This window comes from Cricetulus griseus (genome assembly GCF_003668045.3).
Source record: "Cricetulus griseus strain 17A/GY chromosome 1 unlocalized genomic scaffold, alternate assembly CriGri-PICRH-1.0 chr1_0, whole genome shotgun sequence".
NCBI lineage: Eukaryota > Metazoa > Chordata > Mammalia > Rodentia > Cricetidae > Cricetulus > Cricetulus griseus.
The window spans coordinates 36235981-36250048 of NW_023276806.1; the positions used below are offsets into that span (position 1 = coordinate 36235981).

The 14068-nt window shown below is 41.0% G+C and overlaps 1 protein-coding gene and 1 long non-coding RNA gene across 2 annotated transcripts; one reads left to right on the forward strand and one right to left on the reverse strand.

Moving 5' to 3' along the window:
* Nucleotides 1–279: 279 nt before the first annotated feature.
* Nucleotides 280–7941, reverse strand: Dnttip2 (deoxynucleotidyltransferase terminal interacting protein 2). Its single transcript, XM_027395640.2, has 7 exons — nt 7785–7941; nt 5449–7052; nt 4223–4361; nt 3602–3697; nt 2798–2962; nt 1387–1496; nt 280–489 (listed from the first exon to the last, which is right to left on the reverse strand). Exons 1-7 carry the CDS (start codon nt 7851–7853, stop codon nt 396–398), a joined length of 2277 nt encoding a protein of 758 aa, XP_027251441.1. The 5' UTR covers nt 7854–7941; the 3' UTR covers nt 280–395.
* An 831-nt stretch (nt 7942–8772) lies between these two features.
* LOC118237919 lies at nt 8773–12431 on the forward strand. Its single transcript, XR_004771851.1, has 2 exons — nt 8773–8834; nt 12232–12431. It is a non-coding gene; the product is annotated as an uncharacterized LOC118237919 (long non-coding RNA).
* The last annotated feature ends 1637 nt before the right edge of the window (nt 12432–14068 follow it).

The following is a 14068-nucleotide window of genomic DNA, read 5'->3' on the forward strand; positions in this document are numbered from 1 at the left end:
GAAGAAAGTGAGCATAAACTGAGTCTACATCCTACACACACACACACACCACAGTAGTTTTTATATTTAGACACTTTTGATCACTTCAAAAAGTTCTTTGAACACACTGCCTATTTATGTCCTAATTACATTTTCTTTAAATAGCCAAATACTGAAAACTGAACAAACATAATAAAATAGTTGATATTCATTTTCCCTTTAACAGTCTAGAACCAGACATACCACCTATACACACCTATTCTATTTCAAGGGGCACATGATTGATTTTTGTCAGCCAGCTTTATTTCCAAACAGAAATCACTATTTATTTATTTATATATTATTTATATAAATTATGTGATGACCTTCAGCAAATAAAGGGGATCTATAAAATGCTCTGGTTTGCTTTGTGGATTTTAATTTCGAAATTTCTTCTTTTTCCGAAACTTCTTTCCTGCTGCATTTGCTGCTTTTTCAGCCATGATTTCCGAATACTTCCTTCGGTTAAATCTGAAAAGAAAACACAAACCTTTATGCTCTAATCTATAGCACAATATGTCAGGTATACCAGGTGTTAGAAGTTAATATAGCTTTAGGAAGGCTACATCTCAAAATGCTCTGTGCTGAGCTGTCATGTATAAATCACATTGCCACCAAATGTCAGACAGCAGTGGACAAGGCAGCAACAGTCTCTGTCCTCACAGAATTGTCATTTGTTTCATTTGCGTTTTGAGATGGTGTCTTACAATGGCTGGCCTCGAACTTACAACATTCCTATGCACTGGACTTACAGATAGATGTGCACTCAACTCCCCAGCCAGCCAGAGTTTGTATTTAAAGACTGATATCCATTTACCAGGTGACATTGGATCTGGGTATAAATGTGGGATAAAAATGCAAAAAAGGAAAAAAGCAAAAGAGTTTCTACTTAATGCAAACAGTTATTAATGACACTTCTAAGAAGCTCAGAGTCAGGCGCACTGGAACACTTGGGAGGCAAAGCAGGCGGTCTCTGATCCAGGACAGCCAGAGATATATAGTGAGAGACCCTGTGTCTCAACTGCCCCTTCCCCACAAAAAAACACCTTCGAAAACAGAGCAATGATTTTAAAGTCTGCTCTCCAGATAAAGGTCTGTTAGGTACAAGTGTTTTCACAGGAACACTAAGGCAATGATTATCCCTTCTCACCCGCATTCTCATGAGGGAACACATGCAGTTTAAAGGCTACATGATACATGGTCTGGAAGAAATAGATGAGTATTTAACTAACTATGCCAAATAATAAATTATTTTTGTTTTGTTATTCTTATAAAAAAATAAGTCACCAAAATGGAATCAGAGAACCTATATATAAGCTTACGTGTATTTGAAGAAAAGCACACACTGTAAAGTACAATGTAAATTACCTCCTGAACTCAGAATCAGCCAGCAGCTCTTCCACAATAGTCTTCTTCCTTTGCTTCTTGGGAACTCTTGAATGGTAGAAGTCAGCTGGGTTATCTACGATGGTTCCAACCTAAGAAAAATTGAAAAAAATCATGCTGGACCTGGATGTTAAGTTGCTCCCTATTTCAGTGTAGGTCTAAAGTCTTTGTGGAGAGGAAAGCACAAGCTTACATTACACAGTATTAGTTATGCCAGTTTCTAAAGGCAAAAAATAACAACCTATTGGCTAGTACACAGGTGCTACTGACGGCATTTTCCCATTAGCGTGTAGAGTGGATCCAACGCGTTAGTGCTAAACAGAAAATTCACGACGAATAGCACAATATAAACTGTGCTTTCTAATTCAATGATGTACATGTAAATTCTACATGCCTATTTGATTTTGGAGATTATCACAAACACTGCCAGTTTAGTAAGGTTCTACACTGATCCTCAATTTACTCAAGTTTATAGGATGATTACTATATGCAGGCACTGTGCTTAGGTGATGGGGAAAACAAGGACTGAGAACATCTACTCCATACCATTAAGGAGCCACAATCTTAAGGCAGAGCCAATCAGAAACTAAAAAAACATTGCAGTACAATGATATACACAGAACAAACACATGGCGTGGAAGACCTAGTGACCAGGTTTGTTAAAGGAGGTAAGAATGGCAAAGATGACATTTCAGCTAGGCTCCCTATAGATAAAAGTTCACCAAGCAAACAAGGGAGAGTAAAGTCCAGGAGCAGTGAAGACTGAGTAGCTGAGTGGGTGCGGTTTAAGAGGGCTCAATAACAAAGGGTTGGCAAGCTAGTTTGGGTGCAGAGTATGAAGGTCCACAGGAAGTGATTTAGACTACCCCAAAGTCACCAAGAATTACTCAAGTTTCTCAAAAGTATAACATGAAAACAATTGTGTAAGCAAATTACAGAATACAACACTAGCTACACGGAGGCCAGAGGGAAAGGAACTTGGAAACTTCTAATAAGCCTCGTGAGTAGAAAAGGGTTGAGTGGAAACATGATCAACTGGCTCACTCATGGGAGACACTGAGAAGCAACTTTTGAGTGACTGTCCAAGGAACGGAACAAATAATGTCCTTTCACTCTACATCTTGCATGAACTTTTGCTCATAAGTTAGAACTAGCCATACATTCAGATACAAAATTCACTGAGTTTAATAGACCTAACCTTGATCCCAGCTGCCATTTTTAACCTTGCCCCTCTCTACTGAGGACCCACTATAAAATGGTGGCCGTCTGAGTTGCATTCTAGTCATTATAAAGCCTAAGCAGACACTGACCAAAGACTTGGTGTGCACATGTAAATGCTTTCTTATTCTGCTATGTTACTCTCCACAGAATATAACCAGTATTGTTTGTATACCTGGAAGTACTTAGGGAAACCATCTCTGTCATTTTTCTTGTAAAACCTTTTTGGGTCCATGCTTGCTCTCATCTTCAATGCTTTGAGATCATTTTTCAGTTCATCTGTCAGTTCTGGAGCTTTCATGCCAAACCAACCATTACCAGCTGTTTTTTGGCGCTCTTTCTGAAACACAAGTAGTAAAATAAACATTTAAAAAATGTGTTTTACTTATATGTATGCAGGTGCCCACGGGTGAGGAGAGTGAAGATTTCCTGTACTGTAGTTAAAGGCATAAGCAGCAAGTGTTCTTGACCACCAAGCCATCTCTCCCCTCCCAAATAAACATTCTAACTTTTCTTTATAAGAGTAGAGAGACTAATCTCCCCTAAAATTAGACACACTGCTAACTGTGCTATAAAGGTGACCTCCCCTAAAATTATAAAACAGCAAACTGTGTGAATTAATTGGGTGTTAGTACATAGGTTAGTCCATGAGGTTGAATGATTGCAAATTCAAGGTCCCAGCCTGGGATGTAACTCAGTTGGTAGTTATTGCCTATTCTTACACCATGCCCATGACCCTGGCCAGGGTTCACTCCCAGACACTAGAACAAACAAAACCAAAAACTGTATTTGTGTGCAAAGATGTGAAAAGCCACACTAAACATGTTGATGGAACTACATTGATGTCCCTTAGTGTCTAAGAACTCTGGTCCTATCTATAATTGATGAATACATAGAGCTTAATTCCACAATCACAGTATTACAAACCCTGAAAGTACAAAGGCAAAGCACGTGAGTGATTTGAACAAATCCTACTTACCCTGCGCTGTTTCTGAAGTTGATGCTTCGATTCACTATATGGTGGGATACAATAGTTCTTTTCAAAATCAGGTGTAATGACAGCTTTCTGCAGAAGCTAGAAAAATACAAAATTATTCTTTATCTTTCTTCTCCACTTAAACTTAAGCTTTTAAATTTTGTGTAGGCAAATCCACTAATCTATTCCTAAGTGTTTTTTGCACTTTAAAGAGATACTTGCTGCCAAACCTCCTGGCCTTGCTCTTGATCCCTGAACTCATGGTTGGGGGACACCCAGCTACTGCAAGTTGTCCTCTAATCTTCCCATGTACACCACAGCACAAGCGTGCCCACACATACATACACACAAAACAAATACATGAATGCTTTAAAAAAAAAAAAAAAAAAACATAAAAAAAAAATAGGGCCCTTGAGTCCTTAAGTGGGTAGATGCCAATAATAGTAATAATGCTGATCTTGAATTAATTTGTTTCAAGCATCATCTCTTACAGATAAAACTCCATTCATGAAAAGTAACTATTCCAACCAGATGGAAAAAGAGCACAAGACATATAGTTCTGCCACAGGGAAAGTAGTCATTTTTCCAAGGACTAAAGAGGATGGAATAGTTTATGTAGCTTACCTCGTTTTTCTTTTTCTCCTTGATCTGTGTTAGGGTTTTCTTGTGAGGCTTCGGTTTGTCTACATTGAAATTAATATACAAACCACCCAACTGCTTGATATTTAGTCCAGGATCTATGCTGCTACTTGTCAACTTCAGACTGAAAGAGAAAAGATCACTTAAAGATCAAGTAATTAAGACAAAATGCAAACAAGACTGGATGTTAAAAATCACACATAAGCATAGACATTACGGTATGGTTCCTAAAATACCGAATAAACGTGTATCTCATACATTCACTCAGACTAAAGTCTGGGATAAATAATGAATCAACACGGTTGGAGAAGACATCCAAACAGGTCCCGAAGATTTTCTAGGATTAAGCAAATAACATGGCCACAGATTTCATAAAGAATTTGAAGAAAAGCCATTCAGTTGAATTTCACACACTGTGTCTCTACACCAGAAAAAAAAAAGCAGCTGACTCTGAACTTAACTCTAGAATTCTTTCCTAGCCAGATCAGGTGTGGTGCAGGACTATGGAGCCAGCCTTTAGGAAGCTGAAACAGGAGGATTGTGCATTCTGGTCTGATGTAAGCTAAAGAGAGCATGTGTGAAAGAAAAAAGAATTCCCTGCTGGCTGAATTAATGGCAGTGAGCATCATTCCTATGGAAGCAGAAAAGGGATGGCATCCTCTAGACCACTAAACCAGCTTTTTCCACATCTGGTCTCTGCTCCTATCAGATTTTTATAGGGAGAATTTTTGCTTTACATAACTAGGAGTCTTTTTTTTACAAGCAAGTACACTCAGACTGAAGGTCAGTTTCTTCTCTGATCATTTTCATAAATCATGTAGTGTAGTTCAAAGTGTAACCAGCCTCCACTGGAAAGTAGAATCTTTGTATTACAGTGTCTAGGCAGTGGTTCTTATACTAGAATTATGGGAAGGAGTATTTTTAAAAAACAAACAACAAAAGCATTAGCCAGGCATGGTGATGCACACCCCACGGCCCCTCAAAACAAGAGGCTATTACCATAACTCACAGGCACCAAGAACTAGATGTTAAGACCCTACTGGTGGCCGGACGGTGGTGGCACAGCACTAGGGAGGCAGAGGCAGGTGAATCTCCGTGAGTTTGAGACCAGCCTGGTCTACAAGAGCTAGTTCCAGGACAGCCTCCAAAGCCACAGAGAAGCCCTATCCTTAGCCAGCCTTCTCCTAGTTACTTTAAAAGGCAGTACTTACAGCTTCGACTTGGTGTTACTCAGTAAGTCTTCCTCATCACTGGACTCATCTTTATTTTCATCACTGTCTGATGATTCTTCTTCACTGTTTTCATCTTCCTCCTCCTTTTCTTCTTCCTCAATAGCAACCTCACTGGGGGCCTTGTCTTCCAGGTAGAAATTTTTATCGGCACTCAGTCCAGGAGTTCTGTCAATTACAAACAGCGCACCACCACACGCTGTGTCTTCCAAGTCTCCACGTGCTGACTCCTCCTGGCCACTGTTTTCAACAGAACACACAGTGTCTTTTTCATTCTCACTGTTTTCAGACTGCTGGCTTTCATCACTGCTAAGAAATAATAAAACAGAACTATCCATATCCTGAGACACACTGAGTTCAGACTTGCATGCTTTGGTATCACATTCAAGACCCACATCACTTTGGCGGCTGTTGTTTTCACTGACATCTACACTTGCAGGCTTATTACGGTAACCACGATCACTGAGTTGGGTCAAGTCACTCCTTTTAAGGCTGCCCGCTCTTTCTTCATTCAACCTTTCTATCTTCACAACTGCAAACTTGTACTCTAATGATTTTATTAGAGCCCCATGATTTGGACTTGAAGGCTTCGACATGGCTTCACTATTTAGGATGCTTGAATGATTTTGAGAAACTGACTGCTGAAGGCTGGTGTCTTGAACTTCAGAAAGATTCAATGGGGAACGTTTCTCATTAATTTCTTCTTCTTCTGTCATTTTGGTGTCCTCTTCATCCAGGTTGTTACAGTTCTCCTTCCTGATTTCTGTAAGAGACTCAACACTGGCTTCTTTTTCTTTTTGTATATGTAAACATTGGTGGTTTTGTGTTGTTTGTTTTTTTTCTGAATTTCTGTGGATGGAATCATCAAAGTCATTATAAGTTTCATTATTAGAAAAATTTGGCCTATTTATCTGAGAATGTGGTCTCACTGGTAACTGACAGGTCTGTCTAGTATCTGAGTTCTCTGAATTCACAGATGTACCCATTATTTGCTTTTTATTTCCTGGTACAAGCTTGGTATCTTTCTTCTCAGCTTGGGACTGTAATTCCTTCTGCATATTCCTGGTTGTTCTCCTAGGTGAAATCTCAAATGATGAAATGCCTGAGCACGAGGACTCACCATCAGATATAGCTTCTGCCTGTGATTCTTGGCTTGAATCTCTCTGAGATTTAGCCTTACTTCTTTTGCTTCTTTTTGCGGAAGGTACAACCATTGAAACCCCCGAAGCATGAGACTCTGCTTCAGAAACAACTTCTTCCTCGAGAGACTCATGTTGAGGGGCTATTTTCTGCCTTTTCCTAACACTGGACTTTGGGGTAGGTGCAATTACGACCTTCCTCTTCCTAGTTATTCTTATAATGGGCTCCTGGACCTCAAGCACAGAAGAAACCCCTGAAGCATGAGACTCTGCTTCAGAGACCTCGGCATCAGTGGCCGGTTCTGATATCTCTGATGGTGGGCCTGTATTTCTACTTGTCCTCTTTCTAGAGAGGACTGAACTTTGTTTCTCAGCAGTACTTCTGGCATCGGTTCCTAATTCTTTCTTGCTTTCCAGATGTGTTCCAATTTCTTGAAGAGCAGAACTCTGCAAACCAAAAACAAACACAGTATAATTTAGACAGGGCTGGGACAAGAGCAAGCAAAGCCAATGTGGGATGACCTCAAACGGTAAAACTTAATAAGATACTAAAGAAAGCCAAACTCATGATGAAGTAACTTATTTTCTTTACTTGCCCCATCCTAGACTTCAGAAAGCAGAACTGAAAAGAGAATTTTCTCCACTTAGGGAGGAAAAAATCCAAATCATTTATCGAGGCCCAGGGGACAGGGGAGTTAAGTACTAATTGGGCGAATATAGTGTATATACATTTAGGAGTGTCTAAGGGAATCCGCTGCTTGCCTGGTTTTTAACCTACAGGAAAGGACTGCTTTATCCTTTAGCACACAATCGAAAGAGCATGGCAGCAGGAGGCAGTCAGAGGCTCTCAGAGACACCACAGCCGCCCTCAATAAGCCAGAGGCGTTCCCCACGTGTAAACGACGCTCCCTCCTATCACACACATAAGGCTCGGGAGTGGTGCAGGAATTAGCCCTCCCCGGCTTTGTCTCAACGGGAAGCTTCATGGGGCTCATCTGCACAAGGCAAGCAACCTACACTCTCGCAAGTGCCCTAAAGACCCTGAGGCCCAAGCAGCTCCCTCGGGGCCGATTCGGCGCAGCACTGTGCGCGCCAGGCTCGTGTCCTCCTCACCCTCCTCCGCCCGGCCGAGCCGCCCTGATAGCGGCGGGGAGACCCGGAAAACCTGGGATCGCTCACCTTCTGCTGGGAGCTTTCTGACGATACTTGGGGCCTGGTCCCAGACAGCCCGGACCTGGTGATCACCATGTTCCCGACTCTGCATTCCCGGCAGCACGCGAGCTTCCTCTGTTCCTACGCTCCGGAAGTACGTCAGACAAGGGCCTCGCTTACGATTCCCTGCGGAAACCGAGGCTCGGGAGACTGGTTCCTACCCCGACTCCGCCGCCGCGGGCTAGAGCGGGACAACCGGGTGGAAGGCGCCCCGCCCCGCCCCGCCTCTTGTTCCGAGCGTCCCCCGCCGTGCCCTCGCCGGCGGCAGAGGCCCTCCTCGCCGTTTTACACAGTGAGTCTTGACTGAAGCCAAAGGGAGACTTTATTTAGTCCTTTTAGAAGTTGAATATAAATAAGCTTTGACTGAGATACAAGGATGTGTGTTAAGTAAGCTTTTAAAAAAAGGAGAGGGTATTTTTGTTTGTTTGTTTGCAACGGAAGAAAGAGAATGGCCTAAATGAAAAGGCTTTAGGATTTTTTGTTTTTGTTTTTTGTTTTTCGAGACCAGGTCTCTCTACATAACTCTGGCTGTTCTGAAATTCACTGTGTAGACCAGGCTGATCTTGAACTCAAAGATCCACCTGCCCTTGCCTCCCAAGCTGGAATCAAAGGCGTGCGCCTTCACACCTGCTTGAGGTGTTCAGTTTTGTTTTGCAGATGAAAGATGAAGACCTGGAATATGCTGAGAGGCTACAAAGGGGATTGGGGGGCGGGGATTAATGTTGGGAGCAAGAAAAAATATGGCTCGTCAAATTATTTTCCTTCATGTTTTAAACACAAAATATTTTTTCTTAGAAACACATATTTCAGTGGGTACATTACTTCTGAATTAAGTAGTTCCTCTTTGTTCCACTTGGAGGCAGGTATGAATAGTGACCAAGTTTTTTGTTTGTTTGTTTGTTTTGAGGCAGGGTTTCTCTGCATAGCCTTGGCTATCCTGGAACTCAATCTGTAACCAGGCTGGCTTCAAACTCACAGAGATCAACTATCTCTGTCCCCCGAGTGCCAGAATTAAAGGTGCGTACTACCACCATCCAGCCACAGCCAAGTTTTGGTTCTTATAAGTCGTCTTAAAAACATGAGACTCATGCTTACTAAAGTGGTTTGTTTTTTCCTGGAGAATTGTTAAGTCTTTGGTTTTCAAGTAGCCATTGTGTGCCATGATGCAGCCTGTGCTTTAGAAGTAGCATCAAAGTGAAGAACAAGAACATGAGTTCTTGTTAATTGTGGAACTGGAGTCCATCTCCAGTCTTTACACTCTTTAAGACAGGCTAGGCTTAGTGAAAATACTGACAATAGTTAGGGCTGTTATTTTCCAGTTTAGATTTAAAAGAGTTCCATCTTGTTCTCTCAGCCACTTGGGGAAAGGTCACTGCATGATGTGAGCTGCTCTATGGTGAGGACTATCAGGGAAGTTTCTGGCCAAAATAGCCAGCGAGAGACAGATCTTTAGTCTGATGAACTGTCTAGGAGTGGAATAATGTCATATGCTAAATGTACACTTGATTTCATAAGAAATGCCAAAGCCAGGTATGGTAGTACATGGCTTGCAACCTCAGCACTGGTAATACTTAGACAGGAGGACCCAGGCCAGTCTGAACTATGTAACAAGATAGTGTCTCAAACAAAACAAAACAAAACAAAACAAAAACAAAAAAGAAATGCCCAGGTATTTTCCTTACAGTTTCAGTCTCACCAACATCTGAGAGTTTCATTTGCTCATGTTCTCACCAACACTTGTTGTCGTCAACCTTTACATTTTTTTCATTAGTTTAATCTGCACTTCCCTGCTGATAATAATGTTGAACATTTTATTCAATGCAATGTTCAATGCTGCAGGACCCTGGGTTCAATCTCCAGGACCATTAAAAAATAAAGATTGAATATGAAACGAGTTTTCAGACAAACAGAACCACAAAGTTTACTGCATGTGCTAGTCAGCTGACTGTTGCTGTATCAAAATTTCTGGCTTACAACTTCAGAGATTTATTTGGGCTCATAGTTCAGAGGTTGCAGTCTATGTCACTTTTCCCTGTCCCTTGAGGCTGATGGCAAGACAAAATATGGTGGAGAGTGTGTGACAGGCAGCAAAGTTTTTCACCACATGGTGGTGGAGATCGTGGGGCCATGGTTTGGGGAGGGGGGCACACAGGGCCTTCATCCCTCTTCAAGGGTTCCAATGATTTAACTTCCACTAGGCCCCACTTCCTAAAGTTCCTATCACATCCCTACAGCACCATCAGACAAAGACCAGACCTCCAATACATGACCCTTTGTGGAGCATATAAGATCATATATATGTCATATGTGGTCACATATGGTCATATATATGTATATGATCTAATGAGCACAATATAAGAATCAGCACTGGGCAAAGAAGAGAGCTGACTCAAAGTAATAATTAAGATATGAACCATCTTAAAATGATGGGAGGTGGACACACCAAATACATATATGAAAGACGTGGTAACAAAACACATCCTTTTTTAATTTGCTGGCAATGGATATGCAACCACATCCTAACTGTGGGGCGGGGGTGGCAAGCTTTAGTCTCTTTTATATAATGTGACTTTCCCAAATGTATCTCAACAGAACAAGCCTTTTGTATGTGTGACTGTGTATCCGTGTGCTCGTGGGCCCATACACACACATGCACAGACCAGAGATGTACTTCACTAGGTATCTTTCTCTAGTACAATCCACCTTGTGTTGTGACATAGGTCTAAGTGAACCAGAGCTTGCTGATTGGTGGAGTTGACTGCTTCCAGTGCTGGGATCAGCACTCGACCACCATGCCTGGCTTTTTATGTGGATGCTGGGAGTCCAAATTCACATCCTCATGCTTGCATATGGGGTATCCATGGGAGCCACCTCCCCAGTCCCAGAATCAGATTTTGAAGATGCTTTTATTGTACTGACATGTTTACATATAAATTGCTCATCATTTGATAAATGTTTGCAAATCAGGCAGAGAAGGATCTCTACCCACAATGCTCAACACACCTTGTTCCGACCTGAGCCTAAACGTTAATTCCTTTAGTTAAGTCTTTTTTGTCCTTACCCTCTACCTGTAGCCACTTTCTTCCACATCCCCCAACCTTTTGCCCATTTCTGCCATCATAGCTCTTTATTGCTCTTTGTGACCCCATCTCCTCCCTGTGAACACACTGTGAGCTCTTTAAAGATAAGATTATCTGTGTCCATCTGTAGCATCTTGCGTAACACACAGCACACATGTCTGCTGAGTGAATAAATAGCTTTATGGTTTAGATATTTTTCAATTAACTCACAATTTATTTTTAAATCATATGATTGGAATTCAAATGGCTCAAATCAATGTGATGCTTCCAGATGTTCCCATTTTGCAAACAACTCAAATAAAAAACATATAACTCACATTTTAAGTAATATAAGCAAAATAAAAATTACCTTTAACAATGTCTTGTATTTTGCTTTAGTACACTACAGACATGTAATAGTTCATTATTTCCATTTTCTGTTTCCCTCAACCTGAAAACTATAAAAATATTGTTACATATTTTTGAAAAAAAATCAAATTGACATATTTCTTCATCAATTTTATGAAGAGAGGTAATTTTGGAACATTGGAAATTAGTGTTGGAAAAATAGGTTTAGAATTAAAAGGTGGTGTATTTGAGTATAAGAACACAGACTGCACAAGTGATTTTAACTCTTTGAAAAAATCCACAATTTTCTATCCATACATTTAGTGGGATGAACTGGCAGCCATTATATACCAGTGACCTGTTACTTACATTTCAAAGATCAAAGTAGTTGGTGGTTAGCCTAGGAGGAAACACTTAGATAAAGACATATACTTATCATGAGCCTTAGAACTTTTGTCCCTGAAAAGGAAGATCCTAATTTTGGTTACTACTTGGATCTGATACAGAAAAGTCGAAACTATTCATGCAAAATAGATGAAATAGCTTTTCATTAATTGCTTGTGCAAATAATAACTCCAGTTTTCACTTTACATTTATATATTCTTAAATAATAATTTGTTTTCAAATCATACTGTTTAAATTCAAAAAGTCCAAAATTAATGTGACCCTTTAGGCCCTCATGTTTCCACCATTGACAACCAGATAAAATCATATAGCTCCATGTCCAGATGACCATTTTTTTCAGAACTGAAATCTACTAGCTATTTATGACTCATGGCCTATCACTTAGTCATCTTTAAATGGATAATGTATTAATGTTCTGTCATCAATATGGTCTTTGGAGGCAGGGCATGGTGGCACATGCCTTTAGTCTCAGCACTTGGGAAAGGCAGGCAAATCTCTTCTGAGTTTGAGGCCAACCTGGCCTATTCAGCAAGCTCCAGTACAACCAGGACTACAAAGACCCTGTTTCAAAACAAATGACTTTTTGTCTTTACAATACACAGCACATGGATCTAGCTTATAAGAGACCTTGGTCCTTCTGGCGTCTACAGTCTCCTGGATGGAAATTCAAGGTGAACTCATGGAATAAATCCCAAGTAACACAATGCTGCTGAATAAGGTGCCTGTTGATTCTGGAAACATAGTAAATGTAAAAACCTTTTTTGGGTTTACTTGGAAAGAAATTATACACAAAATCTTTCTACCTTGGGTCACTGCATTCAAATATTATCTGCCATACACAGTATTGATAACTTAGCTTTTCGTTTTAGGCAGTTATTTAGGGAGTATTTTTGAAAGAGCTGTGTGTGTACCATGTGTGTTGACTGGTGCCTCCAGGTCAGAAGGGGACACTGGATCCCCTGGAAGTGGAGATACAGATGTTTGTGAGTCACCATGTTGGTGCTAGAACCTGAATCTGGATCCTCTGCAAGAGTAGCAAATGCTCTTCAGCCCCCAAAGACTCATTTTTAAAGGTTATCCAGTAACTAAAGGACTGGAGTAAAAGAATGTTGTGGAATGTTATTTTAACTGGGCAAAGATAACTTACATTTGTTTATGCTTCGGAATATTAACTGTATAAAGGTGTGCTACTTTTATGCTGCATTTATTTAAGTAAGTAAAGATGTGTTTCATTTGTTTCACCTTGCCTTCCAAAGGCACCTGACTGGTCTAATAAAAAGCTGAACGGCCAATAGGTAGGCAGGAGAAAGGATAGGCAGGACTGGCAGGGAGAGAGAATAAAAAGGAGGAGGAATCTAGGCTCGAGAGGAAGAAGTAGAGGACAAGGAGAGAACCAGCGACACACCCAGGGCAAGAAGCCAGGCAGATGCCAGACAGGCAGACATAGAGAAGCAGTGAAAGTAAGATATACTGAAGTAAGAAACGAAATAAACCCCAAGGCAAAAGGTAGGTAAAGAGAATCAGGTTAATCGAAGTTAAAAGAGCTGGCCAGAAACATGCCTAAGCTGGGCCAAGCATTCAAAACTAATAACAAAGTCTCTGTGTCCTGATTTGGGAGCTGGTTGGTGGCCCAGAAGAAAAAGGCTGGTACAAAAGAACAACAGAATTACTTAATTCTACCCATGAGATTTTCCTCTGCACATGAACCCATAATTGTGCTTCCCTCTGATGGGAGAACTTATAAGTTTAAGATACCTTTATTTAGATAAATACCAGCCATACACAAGCCAGAACATGCCAGGGGCTGCCAAGCAGCAAGCCAGGGAGAAGGGGAAGGAGAAGGGGCTTCCATGTGCTCGCTGTACCTTAAGAACCTATGCCTGGTCATTCTGACCTCACCTTGACCACGCCTTCATAGGCGTGGTCAGGCGCACCTGTAGCCAGCCTCTAACAGGCGTGGCAAAAGCATCCCCTAAAATTCCCCTTTTAATCTAAAAGAGGATTAAAACTTAACAGTGTAAAGTATCCAAAATTAACAATCATAAAGGTGAAATACAAGAAGATGTAATAATCCGCTATTGCATATCCTAACTATGTCTATTTCAGCTAAACCCTAAAGTCATCTGCCAGGTGATGGGAGAGCTTGTAGGTTTAATATACCTTTACTTAGATAAATACCAGCCAAATGCAAGCCAGAACGTGCCAGGGGCAGCCGAGCAGCAAGCCAGGGAGAAGGGGAAGGAGAAGGGGCTTCCATGTGCTCACTGAACCTTTGCTGCGTCGTTCTGACCTCACCTTGACCACGCCTGTTGTTGTCCCCTACACATCCCTGTTGAGAGTGGAAGAGATATTCTTAAACAAGCTCTGGCTAACATCTGGATACATCAGCAAAGGAAGGTTTGGTTTTTGTTTTCTCACATTGTCAAAGAAGCCCTTCAA